Here is a 25,450-nt window from a genome sequence, read left to right on the forward strand (position 1 = left end):
CCTCCCTCCCTCCCTCCGTCTCTCCCCAGTTTTCATACTCACCTCCCCCTACCTTACGCCATCTGCCTCTCCATGTTTTATTCCCTCTCCCTCTTTGTCTGCCTCCATCTATCATTCACCTGTCACTGTCTCCCAACTCCATCCCTGCTCCCCTCCCTGAGCTGGCCCAACCTGCCTGTCATCTTACACCCTTCCTCAGTCTACCAATCACCTCAGACTCCTGACTCACCATTCCCCTTCCCCTCTTTATACTCACCATCTCGCCTCTCCACTCTCAGTCCTGATGCAGGGTTTTGACCATTCCTTTCCTCCCACATATGCTGCTTGACCCACTGAATTCCTGCAGCAGATTGTTTGTTGCTTCAGATTCCAGCATCTGCAGTCTCTTGTGTCTATATTTCCATGGTGCTATTTTGAAGAAAAGCCAGAAAGTTCACCCCAAGAACAGGGAGACAAATTATCTGATAATGATCACATTTCCACTGTGTGATCTTGCTGTGGACTAATGTGTTTCTCTGTTTCTCACATTACAACAATGGCTGCACTTTCAAAGCACTTCTTTAGTTGTAATATTGCATGCCCTGAGGTCATAAAAGCAAATATAATTCTTTCTCTGTCTTGATCTCAGTCTCTTTTGCTTTCTCTTTCTCTCTGTTCATGTGCTAATATTGAGTAAATCCATTATATAAATCCTGACTTTGACTGAAGCCTCTATGTGATGTATTCATTTTAATTGTGAGTGCCATTTTCAGTCCATTTTCATTTAATATAAACAGATAAACACTAAACAGGCCATACCCTTTATTAGGCACACCTCTTTGTTCAGAGATGCAGCTAATAATAGGGTGCTTCATGGGCAGGTCAGTTAATTCTCTGAACTCAGCTGTGTTCATTCAATAAAAAGCAATAATGGTATTTATTGTGAGCAAGGTGCCAGCTGGTACATAAATTTAGCCTACTTCAGACTGATCAGTAGCTTGTGGCATTTAATCGTAAATGCAAAAGAGATCTTTCAATGTGTGTTCTGACAAAGCGCATTCATCAGTGAACACCACTGCCAGAATAATAATTTGTTTTATTTTGCTCTATGTATCCTGCATAAGGCAAAAAGGTTTCATGTATATGTTAACTTGCAGGGATCTGATATGTTTTCATTCATTATGACAGAGAAGTTGTATGACTGCTGGTGGTGGGAGAATATATCAGATATTGCAGCATAAATAGTGCTCCTCCCTTACATCCCATAAGATAGATTGAGTCACTACAATCAATTTGTTAGCATAAGCAAATCAATTAAAAACTTACACAACTTATTTCTGTTCACATTGTTAAAACCTATATTTTAGCTGAGATTAATACACAGCCTCCATTCATCTTGGTCATTTTCCTTCTAGCCCACTAATATGTCGTTTAATGCTGCTTTGACAACCACAATAAATTCATAACCTATCCAATGTCACAGTGTTTTGTGCAGCATTTGGTAAAGATGAAGAGTAATGTCAAAAAGCAGTGTGGTGTCTTCACCATTCAATCCCTTGCAAGACCTTGCAAGACACAAGTGCTCCATGTACCCGGATGTCAGGTTATTTTACAATAATGCAACAAATTAAATGTATAACATTTTTAGCCTTCTCATTGTCGGTTATTGCTCTTTTCCACCCTCTGTGGTGGAGTGGAGATGCGGGATGCTACTCTCTAATCCACATTTAAAAAATGAAGTCTGTCTCTGCCTGGAACAATGCCCCCTCCTCCTCCTCCATCCCCTAACAATCCATCCCACAGCTGCTGCCTCTGCACAGGACCAAACCTTCAACCTCCCTCTATTCCTACCATGTGATTTTTCCCCTTGATTTCAGTTTCCTCCTCCCCAGATCAGATTTGACCAAGGGCTGCATAAACTTTTGGTGATGTGGATGTCACTGGCAAGGCCAGCACTTATTGCTCCCCTCCAGTTGTCCTTGAGAAGGTAATGATGAGGCATCTTCTTGAACCAATGCCTTTGACGGTACTCCCAGAATGCTGTTAGATAGGATATGCCACCATTTAGATCAAATGATAGTAAGGTTTCAGCACTATAATTGCAAAGAAGGAATAGCATGTGACTTGGAGAGGAACATCCAGATAGTGGGTTCAATGTACCTGCTAATAATGTGCTGTCGCCTTGCCAACGCACCCACAATTGTCCTTCTTGCTGGTAGAGGTGGCAGATGGTAGAATGCACTAACTGCAGCCAGATCTGTATGACATCCTCACCAGCTGGTTCACTGTGCCATGATAACGTGACATTATGCACGCACGGTAGTGTAGTGGTTAGCGTAATGCTATTACAGCGCCAGCAACCTGGGTTCAATTCTAGCCACTGTCTGTAAGGAGTTTGTATGTTCTCCCCGTGACTGCGTGGGTTTCCTCCGGGTGCTCCGGTTTCCTCCCACATCCAAAGACATATGAGTTAGGAAGTTGTGGGCATGCTATATTGGCACCGGAAGTGTGGCGACACTTGCGGGCTGCCCCCAAAGCACTCTACGCAAAAGATGCATTTCACTGTGCGTTTCAATGTCCATGTGACTAATAAAGATTTCTCATCTCATCATCTTAATGAGGGCTGAGGTCCAATTTAGGACCCCTCTGATTTTACCACTCTGGCTCTGGGATCATACTCTGCATCTCCTTCCCACAGCCAGTTGGCCAAAAGTGAGTCTTTCCTAATTGCTGATTACTAACATTTACATGGTTTAGTCTTCCCACATTCTAAACACTGCTTCCTACTTTGCAATATAAAAAGTGAGACGAAGAAAGACCTCTTGTTCTCTGAATGCTTATCCTGTCCATTATACTCTCATCATTTATAATCTGACCTTGTAGAAGTTGATAAAATTATGAGAGGCATAGATAGGGTAGATAGTCACACTTCTCATTTATTTTTCTAATCTAATTAACTTCAGTGGTAGCCCTGCACTCTGGTTTTCTGAAAAATAAAATCACCAGGGACTCTGCTCAAGCTTTCTGTGAGAGTAACACCAGGCTGCATCTGTCACAGATTAATTCATTTTATGTTCAGCTGCACATTGGCAACCATCCCAGCCCTAGATTCCAATCAGTTTAAAAAAATAAGTACTGGTTGTGACTTGATTCTTTTAAGGTAAGAATTAATGAGTAAAAATATGGCATGTGTTAAATATTATTCTTTAAAAACAATTGTGCCTGCACTTCAATATGTCACCGGTCTGAATATTTTTAACTCTTTACATGCTTTGGTATAGCTTTGCATGTAATGACAGCATCAACCACGTCATAGGCCAAGGGATAGAAATGGCTAGAAGTTTACCCCATTAATCTCTTTACTCTTCAGTTACAGAGAAATTGTAAACAAAGCTCCACCAATGCATTTTTTGGTAGATGCACTAATGCTGTACCAAACTGCAGATTAATTCCCAGTCTGTTCATTCCTTACCTAAAGTCACAATGGAAATGTTGTGATCACAGTTCCTTTGAAGTACAGGGGAAACTGGGTTTACACCTGTGGATCATTGTGAAGTGCCTTTGCTGTGAGCTATACCTTAGGGTGAAAATAGGATTGTCTTAATAGTCCAGCCCTGGCATTGACCACTCTGACACCAATAGAAGGAATCAGCATCTTTTGTTTGGGGAAAATTACACTTCAGAGATTGTCTTTAATCTCAACTAACTCTCCAGGTCAGTACGAAGAATGCTGTACAATTGAAAGTAGTGCTCTTTGGATATGGCAATAAAATCAGGTGGATGTAAAAATTTCCATTGTTCTCTTTGAACAAGGTGAAATATTCCAACCTCAAATGACATGATTAAAAACTTTCATTTTATTACTGTCTCTGGAACTGACTGTACACAAATTTTCTACTGCATTTCCCTACAATACACTTCAAAAATCATTTCATTGCACTTTGACAAATCAATTAATGATCCTATAAAAATGTAAGTTTTATTTTTGGAGCATAAGTGTTGCAAAATACAGTTTGACACATTATCTTCAACATTTCTGCTACCATTTAGCCAAAGGGAAAAGTTATCAGTAGTTGAGAAGGGGTGTAATATTGTGTTTCTCCTGAATTTGTTGATGGAGTGCTGCCCCCCCCCCCCAAGTCTCATGCTAGACAATTTTAAAAAATCCAACATGAAGAAGCCTGTTAAAAGCAAATTATGTACAATATATCTACCATCATGAAGTAAGAATCGTCAGACAGGACACAGCAATGCACTTACAGTTTTGAATTGAAATTTTTATGCAACGTTTTAACTTTAAAGGTGAAAGCAACTTAAAAACGTTTTTTTGTGAGAATTAACAGAAAAACAACTTCTGTAATACATTCAGTCTGATGAGGGCAGGTTTCAGCAAACTCTTGTGGGAGGCTGGAACTGTGGAACTACACATAATAACAGCCTTCAATTGTGTCGTTCATCACTTCAAGTGGATCTCTGCTCAAAAGGAGCACAAAGGAGCTAAGTGAAAGAGCTGGGCTTTCTTTTATGTTTCTGGCTGTCACTGTTTCAAGGCAGCATGTTGCAGTGAAATGCGTTGGGGTGCAGTGCTTATGCTTTTCAATGTATACCATGTATTACCTGTGAACTCTGATTCCTTTACAGGCTGCAAGAATGTCCACTATGACCTGGTCTTTCTGCTGGACACTTCCTATAGTGTGGGCAAGGAGAATTTTGAAAAGGTCAGACAGTGGGTGGCCAACTTGGTGGACACTTTCGACATCGGTCCAGATAAAACCAGGGTAGGGGTTGTAAGCTACAGTGACAAGCCACACACTGAGTTCAACTTAGGTGCTTATCAAAACACGGAAGATATCAAGCAGGCTGCGGCAAGCATCAGGTACCGACGCGGGAACACCATAACCGGGGAGGCCATTGGCTACGTCACTTTGAATAGCTTCTCACAACAGGAAGGGGGAAGACCCAATAATCCGAACATCCAGAAAGTAGCAATCCTCTTGACTGATGGCAGAAGCCAGGATGAAGTCTTGCCAAATGCCACTTTGGCTCACTCTGTTGGCATCAGGCTCTTTGCTGTGGGTGTTGGTGATGCCCTTAAGGAAGAACTGGAAGAGATTGCCTCTGAACCCAAATCTGCTCATATGTTCCATGTTACTGATTTCAATGCTATAGACAAGATCCGAGGAATACTGCGGCAAAGACTATGTCAAAGTAAGTGGTTGCTGTTTGTTATTTGGTGGGGCACATCAGGTAAGAAGATGTTACATGGATGTTTTGAAGAAGCATGTATGTATTTGTAATGTTTGAGCATTCATATTTAGATGTATGTAACTGCAATCATCTATTATTTAACTGTTGTCAAATTGCCTGAGGCAAAGAAATATAAATGATTGGACAAACAGACTTTATCCTTGATGGAGAGCCTGGTCTGATCCTGCCTGTCCAATTTAAGGCAGTTCTGCTTGAAGCTTACTGAGAGGTTAGGTTACTGGTGACAGGGAGCAGGGTGTGGTACATGAGCTGGCAGCTGGAAGGGTGGATGGAAGGGGTTGTGAATTCTGGAGGCTCTTCCTAGCCTCACAAAAAATGTTGCAAATATAAAAATGTTTGCAGGCAAGTGTCCTCCATTAATCAGTGGCAGTTGGTTAGGCCAAGAAACAACATCCTTAACTTTTTTCCTTGAGAGTTGCAAACATAGGATATTACTTGTTTCAGGTGGGTGCACCAGAGTCCAAATTAAAAGCTTTACTGAAATTTGAATAAGCTTTAAACTGGTGGTCTGAGGTCCTCACCAGACCTTCCCTTCTGATTGTTCATTTTTCAGTGCTTAGGAATAGTGTTTGGAAATCCCCTGCTGCTTTCCTGTAAACAACCTTTGACATCAGTTTAAATTCAGACTGGAGGAGCATTAAACATAATACTTATCAAATCAGATTGAGTTCTGTATGTGTGAGTGTGTGTGTGAGAGAGAGAGTGTGAAGAGGATTAGAAGGATATAGTGAAAGACTGAGACAAAGTAAAATGGAATTAGATTTATGTTGAGTATACAGATTAATAGAGTGGAATGGCTTATAAATTCACTGTATACTTCTGAGTATGTGTGCACACTTGCTGTTGGTCTGATGTGCATTCCAAGTAATTCATTGATCAGAGGATTGTTTTATGCTGTTAGTCATTAGTGAATGGATAGTAGAAACAAATAAGTTATTTTCTTAATTTTCAAACTTCTTTGGAGTTTCTGCTTCTCCTTTTCTGTCCAACTGAATGGTCAGGCTTTTTTATGTGCACGGACAGAGTTTGGTGCTGAGTTTTCACTCTACCTAAAGCAGGTAAAGACCAAGAAAATGAACTCTCTTGAATACCATGCTTTTTGAGTTATGTGGGGGCTCAGATTTGGGTTGCAGATGTGAACATTCATGCTGTACTAACCATTTATCAACCATTTATCATTCTTGACCAGGAATAAGTAGGGTAATCAAAACTATTTCTGTCCATAATTTATTTTAAGTGCTGCATGGTCAAAAGATAACTAATGACTGTTCTTACCATTTTCACTGCGTGAGAGCATCTAATTACTTGAGAAACTAGCAAATGACTTGAAAGAAGTAATTAAAGGGCACTGTATTCAACTCCAAGGCAACAGTAGATTTGGCCAGCTACAAATCATTTTGACTCAATGATGTCAAACACATGGAGTGTGACGTTTCCACAATTTAATGTTTTCACGTGGATTGCCTCACCCACAGGGTATTTGGAAAAGAGAGTAAGCAGGTTTGCCAACTGTATTTTGATCACGGCTGCCTCCTTTAATTACTTTAAAATGCGGGCAAGGTATTTAGACTTAAAGTGTGCTCAATGTTCTGTGCTATTCAAGAAGGAGGCTCGATAGAAGTCTAGAAATTGTCACTATGGTACCAACCCAGCACCATTCCTGTGCCATGTCCTTGATGTGTTTTCAGTTTAGATAATCTTCAAATATTATTCAGTTGCCAATAATGTTGCTATCTCACGCTATCTGCATTTGAACTCCTCAGTCTCTTTGTCTATCCATACCATTCAATAGCTTTAGTCTAGACAACTTTAAATTCTTCCCAAAGGTGAACATCATATGTCTTCACCATAAATTTATTGTACTCAAGTTTGTTCACTTTTTCATCTTCCCTTGAAGCCTTTTTGAATTTGCAGCCCTGATTTAAATCATAAGTAAATTACATGCTGGTGCTTCTTGTGCCCAATTCCAAATAATCCATATACAGAAAAGCATGTGATGAAGATAAATATATTCCAACTTTCCATGCATATTCAACTACCTTCGCTCTCCACCCACATGTGAAGAAGGAGAAGACAAAGGATTATTGCCAAATTTAATAAAGGGCACACTTTTTTAACACAGTGAGGTTTAACAGAGGATTCAGTGTATCTAAGCCACCAGTCAATTTTAAAGGATAGGACTGCTACATTTTATTTTTTCAGAAAGAATTGATTAAGTATCCAAATAGTAGCTAGTAGTAAAAGCTACCGGTTGAGGGGAAGGAAAGTGCAATTAGAATTGTTCATTTGATAAGTTTACACCAATACAGTTTCATCAGGGAATTATCTCCTTCCGCACTGGAATTTTTATTATTGTCGTGGCTAATTATAGAATAACAGAGCCTGATCTCCGGAAACAGGTGGTGTCTAATGCGCTTGAGATGATAATTATGCAATTCTGATGCAGAGTCATTTTGCAATTGTTAAACTGTTAGGAAACTCATCATTAAAAAGTGATTTTAAATTTTAAATGCCGTCTTGATGAGATTGTTAGTATTTTGAACATTTTGTCCATCATTGATTCTGAAACTAAAATAATTGAGCGATGAAGAATGATTACCTATACTAGAATGTTTCTATCTTGAAACAAGGGAGGATATATATATAAAATGTTTTTGATATAGTGAAAAATATTGTATGCTTGTTGCAGGCTTCTAGAATGATGAAATCTATAAGGTTTGCATAGAATCAGAAAGGTGCGGCAAACATTGTACCGATGCTATTTTATTAGTGGAGCTAAAAAATTAATCCCACACCCCATATTCCTGTAATTTCTTTTCTTCAGTTATTTTTATTTTCAAAATAAGGAAAAACAACAAAAGGGAGATCAACAACTGAAGCAAGCTTTCAAACATTTGATCAGGAAATTTTGTAGAGTTTTGAAAATCCTCCATCCTGAAGTCAGATGTTAAACCTTATTAGATATTGCTTATTGTTTGAATATAAAGGATCAACATGAATGAGAATGGAGCTTTGCCATTCACAACTCACCGCAGGTGACTTTTATTTACATGTACATCAACATACTTTGAGATTACTAGTACAACCTTGCCCACTCTAATTAGTGCAACTGAGTAACATCTGTGACTTCAGCAGCTGTCAGACAGTCAGTTCTAAGCACTCAACCAGTCAGTCAGCCTGACTGTGCTTGGTGCAGACAGTCACTCACAGAAAGATTGCCAGTTACACAGCTAGATACTCTCCTTACTCTCAGTATTCTGGCACACCTTTTTTGCCTTTAATAGCAACAATCATTTCATGCATTTAGGCAACTGATACTTAAATTGTACACTCAGTTCCCTAACATGTAGCTTTAGCAATAATGAGAAGCTCAGGTAATTGGCTAGTTTCTGTCCACCGGCCCTTTCCTCCTCCCTCCACCAGCACCCCCCACCCCCCTCCACCACTACCCCCACCGAACCACCCCCAGTACCCCGACCCCCACCCCACCACCAGTATCCCCCCCACCACACCCCAGCCCCACCCCCACTACCCTCCCATTCCAACTACCATCTTCACTACCCTCCCACTCCCACCCCCCCTCCACTCCCACTACCCCTACCACTACCCCCGCACTCCCACTACCCTCCCACTCCCACCCCCCTCCACTCCCACTACCCCTACCATTACCCCCGCACTCCCACTACCCTCCCACTCCCACCCCCCCTCCACTCCCACTACCCCTACCACTACCCCCGCACTCCCACTACCCTCCCACTCCCACCCCCCTCCACTCCCACTACCCCTACCACTACCCCCGCACTCCCACTACCCCCCACTCCCATGAATCCCTCCCAACTCCTACTACCACTACCCCCCACTCCCACTACCCCCCCCAACTCCCACTACCACAACCCCCCACTCCCACTCCCACTCCTACTACTATTACCACCACCACTACCCTCCCATCACATCCCACATCCGTCTTCTGGACTGGTAGAGATTAAATTAAAGAATGACCTCAGCCCCTAGCACCTAACTTTGTTGGCTGTAAGGGAAGAAAAGCTATTAGTTCTGACAGCTTGTGTTCGGTGAGGCATGTTTCTCTCTGTGTGCATACCAGCATTTTGCTTAAAGGGACAAATTGCCCAAGAAGCTGTGCTCAATCAGATTCAGACTTTGAAGATTTAATGTAAACAACATTTTGCAGAAACCAGCTTGGGTATATATTTAAATTGAAGGCTCATTATTAATTTGAAGGATCTTGATATGCTTTTTTGGCCAGAATCAAGATCTTTCTTCTAAACTTGTGCAACTTTATACACACACAGGAAACTAAATCTGGATAATCCACAAAATCAGGCATGGGATTGTGATGTGCAGTTAGCTTGCACTCATTTGATCTGATGTAGACAACAGACTAATTTTGTGCTACCTGTTCATTAACATGATTTATCCATGCACCTGGTGCTAGCCACACTGTTTGTTGATGCATGCTTTATGATGGAGCCCTAGGCTCATACGACATGGAAAGAGGCCTTTTCGCCCACCATGTCTGTGCTGACTATCAAACAACCATCTACGCTGATCCCATTTCTCCTCTCCCCACCAGCTCTCAAAGCAATCCTGCAAATCCCATTTCCCCACTTATTTTCCAATTCTTTCTTACATGCCTATCAACTACATTTTGATTCTCCTATCACCCGCCTACAACAGGGGCAAGTTGCAGTAGCCAGTTAACCAACCAACCAGTAGATCTCTGTAACTTGAGAGGCAACTGGAGCACCCAGATGAAACCCATGCAGTCACAGGGAGAATGTGCAAACTCCACACGGGTGGCACCAGAAGTCAGGATTGAACCCTGGTTATTGGAACTATGAGGCAGCAGCAAAAATCACTGTACCACTTGGCTGCCCATTTTATGAGTCCTTAGTGACATTAAGGGTCAATCATGTTGGTATGGGGATAGAATTGCATATAGGCCAGATTAGACTGGAGACAGAAGGATTCCTTCCTTTAAGGACATTTGTAAACTATTTGAACTTTTAAGATAAGCTGAAAGCTCCAAGTCACTTTATTTCATTACCAGCTTTTTTGCATTCAGATGGCTTTTAAACTGAATTCAAACTCTTAGGTGGTTGTGGCAGAATTTGAACATGTTCTCTGGATTACTAAACACTCAATATTTTAAGACATTTAAATTGTGAAGACAAATTGAATTCTTCTCAGCAATCCCTCCAGTCTTGTGGGTTCTGAGGAGTCTGATGAGGCTAATGTAGGAACCACAGACTGTGCTCAGCTGGGGCAGGGAGGTGGGTATTTTGAAAAGTGGTGCACTCTTTCCAACACTCACACAAGGCTTCTACATGCTCCCAATAAATGGTCTTGAGGTTCTCAATACCATCCTGACAAGTACATGGACAGAAAAGTTTGGGAAGATTATGAGCGAAATTCAGGCAAATGAGACTAGCTCGGACAGACATCTTGGCTGGCATGGACAAGATGGGCTAAAGGGCCTATTTTTGTGCTGTGCAAGTCTATAAATGCTCCTTCTCCACTTTAAGCAGTCATGGGCCAGAGGTTCCCAGGAGTCAGTGGGGATATAGCATGTTTTTCAAGGACAGCTTGAGCACACCCTTGAATCTTTTACTCTGTCTGCCTGCTAATGCCATCGTGTGATAAGGGCTCAGAATAGAGTGCCTGTTTCAGGAGTCTGGTGTCAGGCATGTGAATGATGTGGCCTGCCCAACATAACTGATGAGTGTAACAAGGGCCTCAGTGCTGGGGACATTAGCTCTGGAGAGGATATTGATGTTGGTTCATTTATCCTTCCAGTGTATCTGGAGGATTTTGCAAAGACAGCATTGGAGGTATATCTCCAGTGCCTTGAGGTGTCTGTTAGAGGTAACTTAGATCTCAGAAGCATATAAGAGGGAAGGGCTTACTGCTGCCCAGTAGACCATGAGTTTTGTGCTAGGTGTGAGGTCTTGATCTTCAAATACTCTTTTCCTCAATTGAACAAAGGCTGAGCTAGCTTATTGATGGTGATGATGATTTTAATCATCGATGCCTGTCTTCACCAAGGGATAGTTCCATAGATAGGGGAAGTGGTCTTGCTTTGAACCTGTATTGTCAGAGGGTATTTTGGTGCAGCAGAGGCAGGTAGGTAGACGACTTTGGTCTTGAGAGTATTAAGTGTAAGATCCATCCTCTCATGTACTTCAGTGAATGAGTTGATGGTATTGGAATTGGTATTGGTTTATTATTGTACAGTGAAAAACTTGTCTTGCATACCGTTTGTATAGATCAATTCATTACACAGTACATTGCACTATGTACAGGGTAAAAACAATAACAGATTACAGAGTAAAGTGTCACAGCTACAGGGAAGTGCATTACAGGTAGACAATAAGGTTCAAGATCAGAACAAAGTAGATTGTGAGGTCAAGGGTCCATCTCATTCAGATAAGGGAACCGTTCAATAGTCTTATCACAGTGGGATAGAAGCTGTCCTTAAGCCTGGTGGTATGTGCCCTCAGGCTCCTGTATCTTCTGCCTGATGGGAGAAGGGAGAAGAGAGGATGACCCGGGTGGGTGGAGTCTTTGATTTTGCTGGCTGCTTCACCAATGCAGCGAGAGGTATAGACAAAGTCCAAAGAGGGGAGGCTGGTTTCCGTGATGTGCTGGGCTGTGTTCACAACTCTCTGAAGTTTCTTGCGGTCCTGGGCAGAGCAGTTGCCGTACCAAGTTGTGGTGCATCCAGATAGGATGGTGGCTTTGAACTTGGTCTTTGAGTGTGCACAACCGCAAACATTGTCTGCCTACTGCAGCTTTACTTTTGAGGTTTGACTAATAGTTCTAGTGTGTAGTCACTGTTGGTCGATCAGTTTCTATGGATTACCCGTGAACATAGACAATTAAGGGCTTCTCTGACTGATTTTTTATAAAGATGATTAATTGATTTGACTGGTTGGAAAAGATTGCAAAACAAAGAGGCATGATATTAAAATTTAGAGCTCAGCCACTGAGGAGCTTGTATCAAGAAATACTTCTTCACACAAGGTGCAGCAGAAGTCTAGAATTCTCAACCCCAAAACAGCTGTTAAATTTCTCAGTTGAAAAGTTTTGTTAAGTAAGAGTCATGGAATCAGGTCCGGTGGATGGAATTGCTGTATACTCATTAACCATTATCTAGTGTAATGGCAGATAAATCTCAAGGGATGAATGATCCAGGCTTGTCCTTTCAAAGGAGCTAATCTAAAAGGAGGAGTTTTAAGTAGCCAGAAATCTTTTCTCATTCTTTATTTAAGTTCTGAATCTGTTAAAAACATTTTTAATTCTATATCCTTAGATATATGGTTTGGAAACAACTGTATCACAGGTAGATATACATGGTTTTGTATGGGTGCAGCCTTTCTTCTGGCTATGTGGAAACGGTAATGATGTCACTGCAGAGCCCTGAGGGACAACTCCATCAATCACATTCATGAGAGATGTTAACTCCTCAACGGAAACCATTTGATGTCACGTTGAAAGATATGCTTGGAATGATTTCAGTTCAACAGTGAGTTCCTCTGTTAGGAGACAGAAGCAGTTTAAATTGGACTAAAGGTCAGGCATATCTGAAGTGTTATGACATATTACAGAAGTTATCTAACACATCAAACAGATGCCATTTGACTTCCAAACAGGAGGTTATAAGCTTTGGTCACTGAGTTGCCAGTTATTTAAAGAAAAATTCAATTTCTGCTTCAACAGCATCTAAGTGCTGAGCTGCACGAATGAGCTTAGATCCTCACATGCTCTTGACCTGAGTCCATCAGCCACTTGGTCTGTTCCCTCAGGAAGGACCATAAGCTGCACAACAACACTCTTTCTTCAATCCTAAATCAGTCTTTTTTTCTCATATTCAGTTATTGTTAAGATTATGTTTCCACCTGCAAACCTTTGCCTCCATGTCTCACCTTCCTTTTCTAAAGCTGTTTCTTAATGCCTTCATAGATTCCTAAAGCATACTCTTTTGCGCTCTATATCTGCAATCTTCAGTTAATTCAGACTCCCTCAAGATTGCTTTGTCTCTTAATTCCATGAAATAAATTCTGGATCCTTGCTTATGCCTTTCAAATCAATTGACAATCTCAATAATAAACCATATTAATTGCTTCTTACCCTATTCTACTGAGAAGGAGATAATTTTGCACTTCATTTTGCAATTTTCTCCATTCTTTCCAAACCTCTTGGAAGTTTGGAAGCCTCTTTAAAGATCCAGGCCTTGAAGTTGCTCCCTACTCTTTGGTGTTAAAATTACATTGTGAGTCACTCTCCTGATTTTTGGGAATGTGACATAAAGGGAGAGAACTTCAGTTGCAAGGTTCACAGAGCATTGCTGGAATTCATTCTTGAACCAGCCAACAAAACCCTAGCTCATAACACTGACGACTTTGATTACTTTGCACTAAAATGGATATCCTTTTTTTGTTCTAATTGTGTTCTTTCTTGTAAAAGTTGTGTATAATTTCTGTTTAATTTGTGTTTTTCTTGTGAATCCTGCTTATATGATGCTATTGGCCTGTGCTGTTGTTGCAAGTAAGTTTTTCATTGCACTTGTGCATACATGTACTTGTGTATATGAGAATAACCTCGACTTGACTTGACTTGACTTAACTTGACTTGAATTAACACTGCACTGAAAATGAAATTGTTGCCCCCAGCATAGCATTGATTTCTGATGTGTTAAAAATGATTGTATGATGCACAGTGGGTGTAATCTATGCAGGTTGCTCCTCGGGGACAAACCAAACAACACTCTTCCGGCTACTAGGGAATGTTGCTGCTGAATGAATAAGTCCAGGAGTGCTCTCCCACAGCGAGAGGTGGGAGAGCACTCCTAAAGATTCAAATGGATCTTGACAGGCTGGTGAGGAACAGTCCCTGTAGGAAGCACGTCCTTTGTTTGCGACCAGCTCCAGAGCTACACCAGGTGCTCCAGTGGCAGGTTGCCAGGGAGGTCTCTGTAAGGACATGGATGAAATCTCTCAATGCCTGCACTTTGGGGAAGTCTGAAGTGCAGATAATTGTCTGTGCCCACTCTGCTTACTCCTATGGTCTAAATGAAAAGTAAGTGAAGTCTCCTGTCTCTGAGTGTGGAGTTTGGGTGACCTACTGCAGTGGTGAACAACAAACTATGAGCGGCAGCAGAGTTCAGCAGCAGTAGCCTGGAATGATCCTAAGGTTTACGAAGCTGAGTTTGATTGTGATGTGATTACCAAGAGCAAAGAAGTCCAGGCGCACGTGTAGAGGTTAAAGAAGGTTGCAGTTCTCATTGATGACAACAAACACAGCTTGAGTGTTGGCCCTTCAGATAACTTAGTTTCAAGGATAATAGGATTAATAAAAGCTGGTTGTTCCATGAATAAGTAAGAAATGTTGCTTTTCAGTCCGCTGAAAATCTCACTACAGATAACATTTGTGAGTTGCACTACTGTTGATGTAATTAGGCGGAGTTTCCCAACTCAACTAAGACACACAGAAAATTGTTGTACTCAGAGTTAACATGATTTTCAACTTCATGGCACCATATTTTTGGAGTTCTTTGAACAAATGTCTAAACCCTCTTCACTGTTGTTTGACCACACCTTTCATCTTTCCCTCCCTGTTTGCCAACTATTTCTCCAGTGAATGTAGTGTTTGTAGATATTACTTCCAGGCAAGAAGTGTTCAGGCAGTGAGACATATGTGAAAGTTGCAGTTCATCTCTAATGAGTCAAAGTACATGAGCTAAAGCAGTCTAGAATTTCACAAATGGCTCAGTATCCCCATGTTTAGGAGGAGAAATATGGTGTTCTCCATCACTAATATTTGTGAAATTCAGATAATCACAAGATCACAAGATCACAAGACAATGGAGCAGAAGCAGGCCATTCGGCCCATCGAGTCTGCTCCAAGGAAAAGGGAAAAAGAAATGGGGTGGGGAAAAAAAACTATTCTAATCCCATATTCCAGCCTTATCCCCATATCCCTTGATACCCTGACTATTTAGATATCTGTCTATCTCCTCCTTGAACACCCCCACTGATCTGGCCTCCACTGCTGTGCGTGGCAAGGAGTTCCACAATTTCACCACCCTCTGGGTAAAGAAATTTCTCCTCATCTCTGTCTTGAAACTGTACCCTCTAATTCTAAGATTGTGCCCTCTGGTCCTGGACTCGCCCACCAAGGGAAACAGCCTAGCCACATCTACTCTATCCTTTCCTGTCAACATTTTAAATGTCGCTACGAGGTCCCCTCTCATCCTTCTGTACTCCAGTGAGTACAGTCCAAGAGCCGACAAACGCTCATCATACGTAAGCCCTTTCATTCCCAGAATCATTCTCGTAAATCTCCTCTGAACCCTCTCCAACGTCAGCACATCCTTCCTAAGATGTGGGGCCCAAAACTGCGCACAGTATTCCAAATGAGGCCTCACTAGTGCCCCGTAGAGCCTCATCAACACTTCCTTACTTTTATACACTATACCTCTCGAGATGAATGCCAACATAGCATTCGCTTTCTTAACCACCGATCCAACCTGGTGGTTAACTTTTAAGGTACCTTGTACGAGTACCCCCAAGTCCCTTTGTACTACCGTACTTTCAATCTTCCCTCCTTCTAGATAATAATCTACCCGCTTATTTCTGCTTCCAAAGTGTACAACTGCACATTTCTCAACATTGAATCTCATCTGCCATTTCCTTGCCCATTCTCCTAAACTGTCTAGGTCCCTCTGCATCCTTTCTATTTCCTCTATGCTCCCTACTCCTCCACTTATCTTGGTGTCATCCGCAAACTTAGCCACACAACCATTTATTCCATCATCCAAATCATTGATGTACAAGGTAAAAAGGAGCGGCCCCAACACCGACCCCTGTGTCACGAACCAGCAACAAAAGAAACACACTGAGCATGATCCAGTGTTAAAAACTATTTTATTAATTACTACTTATGATAATACGTAAAATAAAAGTAAAAATGTTAGTATGTTAGAATTCAAAAATGTTAAACCTTGAACGTTAACCCCAAAACTAAACTCGTCGTGTGTGTGTGTGACAAAGTCCCAAACTCCAAGTTCCAGAATGGTTCTTAAAGTTCAGTTCCGCAAGCCATAAGGTGAAACATGAGCAAGGGCTTCTTCAACAACCACCGTTGTCAGAAGATAAGACGTAGATGTAGAGAACATAGAGAGAGTAAATACGAAATCCAAATGTTCCACGATGGAACCCAAACGACACTTCAGGGTTTACTCGGTAGTGACTTCCTCACCCCGAAAAGCATCCGAATCGTGGTCGTCCACACACAAATACCTGTTTCCCTCTACAGGTCAGCAACAAAGTGAACTCCACCGGATTACTTCCAACTTCCATACATGGATTTCTGTGGCAAACACAGTTATTGTTTCTCATCCATCGATAGAGAAAACAAGCAGGCTGGTGTCTCTCTCCCTTCTCTCTCACTCTCCTTCTTCTTCTGACTTCTTCAACAACATCATTACGTCCTTTATCTTCTATTGACGTAAGCACGCCCCACACACACATACACACACACTCTCTATCTTAAAGGGACTTTCACTGAGTCCGTAACACCTGCGGCACACCACTAGTAACCGGTAACCAACCAGAACGAGATCCTTTTATTTCCACCCTTTGCTTCCTGCCAACCAGCCAACGCTCCACCCATTCTGCTATCCTACCCATAATTCCATGACCTCTCATCTTATTAATCAGTCGCTTGTGAGGCACCTTATCGAAGGCCTTTTGAAAGTCTAAATACACAACGTCTACCGCCTCTCCCTTATCCACCCTACCTGTGATTTCTTCAAAAAACTCCAATAGGTTGGTCAGACAGGACCTCCCCTTCACAAAACCATGTTGACTAGGTCCAATCTTGCCTTGCGCCTCTAGGTATTCGGTAACCTCCTCCTTGAGGATAGATTCCAATAATTTTCCCACCACTGACGTCAGACTAATAGGTCTGTAATTGCCTTTGTGCTGCCTCCCACCTTTCTTATACAACGGAACTACATTCGCTACCCTCCAGTCCTCCGGAACCATGCCAGAATCTATCGATTCCTGAAAAATAATCGCCAATGCCTCCGCTATCTCTACAGCCACCTCCTTCAGAACCCGGGGATGCACCTCATCCGGTTCGGGAGACTTATCAGTCTTAAGCCCCTTTAGTTTTCCTAGCACCTTCTCCCTATTAATCTCAACTGAACTCAGTTCCAATTCGTGAGACTCCTGATTAACGGGCACATTGCTTATGTCCTCCACGGTGAAGACCGATGCAAAATATTCATTCAATTCCCTTGCCATACAGTGGTGTAGATTTTCGCATTTTAAGGATTTCAAGGAATAAAGGGTTTAGAATATGGCACTGAGGTAAAAGATCTCCCATGAATTGTGGAGCAGGTGCAAAGGTCTGAACAACCTTTTCCTGCTTCTGCTTCTTACATTCTTATGTCAACATTAAGTTTTAGACTAACGCAATAACAAAATCCACTTAGTTTAGGTAGAACCATCAATTGTGATCCAGCATGTGCTGCTTCCTTCAGGAGAGGAGGAAAAGCATTTGAGGGAAAGCAAAATGAAGAAAATACATAGCAGCGTCACATCAATGTACACATTAATGGCACAACTGCAAATGGTCTTATTTACCTTGTCTCCAGCTTTGCAACAATTTAAAACTTCTTTCTGTAAGCCACTGCAGCTGCAATGACTATCTCTACCATTAGTACTTCTACCACTGACTAATTAAAGACCAGGAAGTAAAGTCATATTTTGACAGAACTCACGCCCAGTACTTAAAGAAGACAAACTACGCCCACTGCATGTTAAAGTAATTGAAATAGTTTGCTCATGAGTGAATTGGCCATAAAAATGAAGAAAGTTGGTGTCACTTTCAATGTATCTAGTAATTAGTTCCATGGTTTTATGAAGGATTTGATGTTCCTTATGAGTTCAAAACATAGAATCAATTGGAATTACATTTGTTCTGATGCAGATTTCTCTGTCAAGATACTTAAATCCATGCTCGGGTATATCATTCAGGCCACTAAAAAGTTTCAAATATTTTTGGAAAATCTTGTGTTAAGAATCCAGTACAAAATCCCGAATATCTGGGTAAAGGATATTTATAATGTTCAATTCAACAACAAAAGAGAGAAGATCCCTTTTCCACTAGAAGAAACAAGTAAATATTAAAATAAATAGTTGCCTACTGTTAAAAAGCTTATGTGTTGTCAAATATACATCATGTGAGTTAGAATGTGAAGTTAAAAAATAATTTGAATTTGGTACAATATTGAACATTATGATGAGTCTTTTCTCCTTGCATCAGATTCACTGAGAACTTTTACATGCCTGCTTGCCTCAAATGGTCAGATTTTCATCACAGAATTATAAATTCAAGAGTAAGCTTGATTTCATGAGTTAAGATCAGTCAACATTTCATTAGGCTATTGAAATATCAGATGTATAATTTAAAACATGCAACAATAAATCAAGATGTTATCTATTTTTCATGAATGCACTAACATCACAAAGCATTAATCATAGCAGAACAAGGGGCATTTCACCACTTCTCACTAAATTTACAGAAAAAATTGGTGAGCTGGCCATTCAGCCCATATGTTGTTTGTGGGACATTGCTGTACATACACTTCCTGCTGTGTTTTCCAATATAACGATAGCAATAAAATTAATAGTTAATGGATTGTAAAGATTTTAAGACATCTTGATAGTTTAATAGGATGTTCCAGAAATGTTAGATGGATCAAATTGCAGAGTATTTTTCATTTGGCAATGAGCTTTATTAGCTACTTCAGGAACATTTCAATAGCATGATAGTTATGTGGGAATGAACACAAACATTCTTGGATATTAAAACATTGAAAACTTTGTCCACTCAATTAAGGATGATCTGTGAGTTTTAATTCAACCACTGTTGTCTAATTCCACATGTCCAGTAATGGTCCTTGAGTAGAGATCTCCACTTTTCAGATTTAAAGAGCTTTCACCTTTAAGCAAAAGTGAAGGGCACATCTCATTTCTATTTATTTAAAAATCCACATGCCAAGATACCAACCATGGGAAGATGCAAGGGCCTGATATGAATCATCATACCAAAATAGTTGCATAATTTTTCTTCCTTGAAGGAAAGACGAACAAACAAACAGTCATCAGGATAATGTCCTTCTAGGAGCAAACTGACAAGATGGTAAAAATGGAATGAAGTCAGCATCAAGGTAACTTAGGTGAGACACATGTTATGGGGCCAGGCACAAGACGATAATGACAGATATTTTTACCAAATTATCACACTTGCATTCTTGGCTATAGTTAGAGGCAGCTTGATGTCTACACTTGCGGAATGGACAGCTAATAAATCACTGGGTGGACTGAAGTACTATATTACAGGTTTCCTGATGTTGTACACTGACAGGTATGTGACCCAGTCCACAGTAACTTTTTCTTTTATCTATACATGTTGACAAAAATGGATAACAATAGAAAATGACATAAAACATCAAGGACAAAAGCAGAGAAAACTGCTGTTGTGAAGAACCATAGCGATAATTTTAATCATTTAAATTTGACAGGAAAGGGATTAGAACTGTCTCAGAAGTGCCCAATTCCCAATTTTATTGTGAAAGATGGGGTGGGAGGTGGATGTATTGGGTTGATATGGTGGCAAAGAAGCCTGCATATGTTAATGAGATGCATTCCTGAATTTTTAATCAACTTTTTAATTTAATATCTACCAGCCCAAAATCCTGGGGCTTGAAAAACATGATTTAAATCCAATAATAAGTCTGGTCAGTCTTCCTCAATCCATAATCTCTTAATCATTTCTCTACCTTCTCCCAAACCCCAGACTGTTTCAGAATCTTCTACGACACCATGAGTGATCTCCACACTTATCTGCGTACTTCACTTGCACACATCTCTTCAAATACTACCACCTTTAGGCCACATTTGGAATATTTTTAGGCCACATTTGGAGAACTATGTACAGTTCTGATTGCCACACTCCATTCCTTTAGGAGCTACATTCCTTTAGTTCTACAACTGTCCCACTCTCTGAAATGGTAGGGTCCTTGGATAAAGAGGATGACGTACAACAAATAAAAAAGAATGGAATGAAATGGTATTTTTAAAGTTTGAGAGGAACATGCCTGAACTTCTGCAATCCTAAGTATAAACCCAGTCTTTTAATAGGCAATAGGTATTCTTTCCATTCTTTCTATACAACAGCTTTGGCAGTGCAAACTAAAATTAGCCCAAGGTCTCTGAGTCAAGGACTGGTATTAAGAGTCAGTTTCTACTGGCAGGTTCAACCATACATCATGGAATAGCTATCAACAAGAAGGAGGCTATTCTGCCCATTGAATCTATGCTGGCTGTTCGTATGGCAATCCCACCAATATTAATTCCTATTCTTTACCCATAGCCTTTGTCTTCTCTTCCTTTCAAGCAGAGAATTCCAGATCCTAATTACTCCCAAAGTAAAAAAAGTATTTCCTCACAACCCATTTGTACCTTTTGTCCCTAAATTTTAAATCTGTGCTCCCAGGTTCTTAACCATCTAATGGGAACACCTTCCCTCTATTTACCCTGCCTAATCTAATAATGATCCTCTATCAAATCTCCTGTCAACCTTCTTGGTTGCAAAGAGAACCTTATAACGGAGATCCCTCATCCCCCAATGGATCCATTCTAGAAGTTTTTTCTGCAACCTCTCTGCATCCTTCATATGTGCACTGACCAGAACTGAATGCAATCCTCTGGTTGTGGCCTAACCATAGTTTGGCACAAGTTCAGCATGACTTCCCTGTTTTTGTATTATTTGCCTCTACTTATGAATCCCTGGATCCCAAATACTTCACTAACTATTGCTGGTTTGCATGCCATCCAGGCATATCATGCCATACTTAATTATATTGAGGTTGTAAGAAGAAAATAGAATACAGAATATAGTGTAGCAGTGTAGCAGCTACAGAGAAAGCACAGAGCAAGTAAACAAATAAAGTGCAAAGGCCACGATGAGGTAGATTGTGAAATCAAGAATTCAGTATTAGCATATAAGAGATCTGTTCAAGTGTCTGAAAACAATGGGAGAGAAGCTGTGCTTGAGTCTGATGGTACGTGTTTTCAAGCTTTTGTATCTTCTGCTTGATGGGGGAGGGGAGAAGAGAGAATAGCTGGGAGGGGTCCTTGATTTATGTTGGCTGCTTTTCATTGGTATGTGTTGATGTGTGACCAGGTCCCATTTTTCCTGCACACCCTTCAGAACTGTGCCAACTACTTTGCTTCTGAGGTATTTCAGATGGTGTTGCTGAAGATGCGACCTTCTGCAAAGCTAACCTCCCCTGTTCTGCATGTTGTGCTCCAGTGGGAAAGGCAGTAGAATAAGACTCATGCTTTTGGTGCTTCCCATGGATGGGAATAAGATGACAATGTAATAAGTATCACCCTGGGGTCATTCAGTCCCTGGTGCCAGCTCCATCATTCAATAAGATCATGAGAAACAAAGGACTGCAGATGCTGGAATCTTGATGAAAATCTTGATGGATTATTCCATGGATGCTGCCTGGCCTGCTGAGTTCCTCCAGCATCATAGTGCTTTACAATAAGATCATGACTGGTCTTTGAACTCTGCCTGGAATATAACTCCTTATCCACTGATTCCATTAATATATAAAAATATATTGATGTCTGTTTTGAATATTGTCAGTGACTGAGCCTCCACAGCTCTCCTGGGAAGACAATTCCAAAGATTCACTGCTCTTTAGGTGAAGACATTTCTTCTCACCTCTCTCCTAAATGGCCAGCTCTTTGAGATTGTAACCCTGTGTTTCAGATACGCCAGGATAATTTAGACTGATACTTCAGTGTGATGAGGATACAGATATTAAATTTTGTACTTTGGAAACTAGATGAGTCAGCAAGGACAGATGTGTGGATGAGTGGCACCAGGCAGGCCAGGATGCATATCCCTGAATTTTTACCATGCAGCTGGCAATGAAGGATGTAAGATCAAAAGATGATGGAACTAAAGAAACAAGTGTAGAGGTAGCAAGGTATGGGAATGGATTTCAGAGGAAGTGGAGCTACAGTTGTTTTGAAGCTTAGTTCTGGGCTAAGTGGAATATGGAAAATTCATCTGGACTAGTCATGCTTGAAAAAGTTGCTGAGAACCATTCGAGAACATTTAGTGCATCCTTAAAAGAGTATTTGCATATGACTTAACTTTCTGTGGTGAAGTTACAAGGACTAAGCATTTCAACATTTCAGTTCATTTGAAAGGGAAGCCTATAGTGAGATGCTGCTTTGTAAGAGCTTTTAGATTTCCACATTTATTGGGTATTTGTCTTAAGCTAAAGGTGCACAAGTAACATGATATGCTATTAGCCTCAGCATTATTTTGACAGCAATTATTGGCCCATTATCAAATGACTTTTATTAAATAAAATTCTTCTTTATTTTCTCCTGAGGAATCACCATGAGTATAATTACTATTGAACAGTTTCAGTTTGCTATCTGACACATCACCCATGAGACCCATTCTTCATTTATAAGCTTAGTTGGTCAGTGTTGGCAAAGGGTACATCACAGCCAGGTTCAAACCTACAATCCTCTTGGATTTGATGGCTTTTGAAACACATTGTGCCAATTCTGTTACTCTAGCTGAGACCAGCTCACTTAGCATAGGTCAGGAATCAAACCAAGAACCAGCTTCATTCTACACTGAGTTGCACACTTACTAACTGCGACATCAGGTAGTCGTAGAGTTGTACAATATGGAAGCAGGCCCTTTGGCCAAACTTGACAATATTGCTCAAGGTGCCTTCCTGAGCCATTGCTATTTGCCTGCATTTGGCCCATATCCCGACGAACCTTTCCTATCCATGAACCTGTCCAAATGTCTTCTAAATGTTGTAAGTATACCTACCTCCATCACTTATAGAGATTTATGAAATCATGAGAAGCATAGATAGGATGAATGCACTCAGTCTTTTTCCCATGGTTGGGGAATCAAGAACTAGAGGGCATAGGTTTAAGGTGAGAGGGGAAAAATTTAAAAGGAACTTCCGTGGCAACTTTTTTACACAGAGGGTGGTACGTTTGTGGAATGTGCTGTGGAGGAAGTGGTTGAGGTAGGTACAATAACAACTTTTAGAAGGCAGTTGGAGAGATACATGAATAGGAAAGGTTTAGAAAGATATAGGCCAAATGCAGATAAATGGAAGTACCTTACATGGGCATCTTGGTTGGCATGGACCAGGTGGGCTGAAGGGCTTATTTCCATGCTGTAAAACTCTATGACTTCCTTTGGCAGTTTGTTCCATATACCCACCACCCTCTGTGTGAAAAATCCACTCCTTAGATCCCCTTTAAATCTTTCCCCTCTCATCTTAAGTCTCTGTTCTCTAGTTTTAGACTCTCGTTCCCTAGGAAAAAGAGTGTTCATCTACCTTATAAACCTCTATAAAGTCATTGGGTAGGCTGCCCTGAAGATTTTGTAAAGAAACTTTAATAACACGTTGCAATATTTTCACTGAATGACGATCCCCTCAGGCATGTCCTTCTTATTAACCACATTCACTAAAGCTGGAAAAGAAAAAATAATGTGTTTAACTGCCCCACAGAAGCCCACAGGTTTCATGTTAAACTCCCCACAGCTGCTGTAACCAGGGTTATTTTAGCTGCTGAGCATCACTAACAGATCACTGGCAAATGCACTCTGGCTCCTCCTAGTTCTCCAGAGGAAGGTAAAAAGAAAATTACTTAGAAGGAGGTCTTGTTTCCTGCTGATTCTCTTCCCTTTCATATCACCAGGTGGGAAGCCAAGCAACAACTTCAACATACCAATCACAGTTGAAGTACCAATCGGATGACAATAGACCCCATTTTGTGCATTTAGAGAAGTCCTGGCATTGGTTGCTGGGGTGACAACAGAGTGAGGGTTGCATTTGGATGAGGGGGGAATGAAAGGTCCAGTGGAAAACCTAGATGAGGGTTCTGTGTTTTTATAAAAGTAGACCTGAAGTGCCTGATCTGCTCGAATGGATGTCCTTTATGTTAGGTGAAGGAAAGACCTTGCATTGTTGCCTACTTTTGCATGGGTGAACCATATTATCCATAGCCCTCGCATGTGTGAATGAATTTTGCAGAAGTAATATCCAGGCTTCCATTGCATGCTGTTGTGTGTCACCGCAGAAGTCTGGTATCATAAACATGCAGGACCTGGAAAGGAAACAGTGGACTTCATGAAACTATGCAGTAAGTACCGAAGATCAGTGTGCTGATGAAATTCTGTTTCTAGCCCAAATAAACTTTTCAAATCATAATAGAGTTTCTCGACAAAAGAATTTAAAAGATAGGCAGATGGAATTGTTTTATGTGGTTGTAGATGTAATTTACAAAGCACAAATGTTAGAAATACCATTACATATAAATGGCAAATCCACTGTGCTTGAAGAAATGAACACTGCAAGCCAAATATGCACAGTAATCATGGTTACTGCCCAAAGCCACAAAGCCAACCCTCAAGCAATGCAATGTAAGTGATGTTTACAGAGGTATTACACCCATCAACCCAGGTTATAGCTGTAGCAGGAACCACAGCTATTTTAGGGCACATATATTTAATGTTCAGTTCCTCCCTTATCAATTAAAAAGAAACAGTTTCTAAAGTCAGTAGGTTGTGGGTTTTAGACACACTACTCAGACAAGTACAAAATCTAGGCTGATGCTCTAGTAAAATACTGAAGAAGCATTACACAACTGGAGATCCTTCTTCCAGATGTGCACTCCGCACTCAGGCTGACATAAAAAGATCCATGGTACTAGTCTGAAGAAATGCAGAGGAGTCTTTCCCAATGTCTTGGATAATATCTCTTAACTAATAACCCTGTGAAAAACAGATTGTCTGATCACATTGGTGTTTGTAGAATCTCATTATGTGCAAATATGTTGCCACACTTCCTACAACACTAACCACACATTATTAATACTCAATTGGTTGTGAAGTGTTTTGGGATGTCCTGAGGTTGTGAAAGGTATTGTACAATGTTGGCTTTTCTTTTAATAGAAAGTTAGCTACCTTATTTTTGAGGTAGCTGGCATTACATAAAGGTAAGTAGAGGTGAGGGATATTGCTTTATATGATTGATCTATGTCAAACTTTG

At 40.8% G+C, this 25,450-nt stretch overlaps 1 protein-coding gene across 1 annotated transcript in view; it reads left to right on the forward strand.

Moving 5' to 3' along the window:
* The window catches only part of LOC127574444 (collagen alpha-1(XXII) chain-like), a 241,751-nt gene that overhangs the window by 34,071 nt on the left and 182,230 nt on the right, over nucleotides 1-25,450 (forward strand). The window contains exon 3 of the mRNA XM_052023460.1: nucleotides 4,621-5,187. Coding sequence (XP_051879420.1) covers nucleotides 4,621-5,187 — 567 coding nt within the window. The remainder of the gene's footprint in view (nucleotides 1-4,620; nucleotides 5,188-25,450) is intronic.

Source organism: Pristis pectinata, chromosome 9, assembly GCF_009764475.1.
Source record: "Pristis pectinata isolate sPriPec2 chromosome 9, sPriPec2.1.pri, whole genome shotgun sequence".
NCBI classification, from domain to species: domain Eukaryota; kingdom Metazoa; phylum Chordata; class Chondrichthyes; order Rhinopristiformes; family Pristidae; genus Pristis; species Pristis pectinata.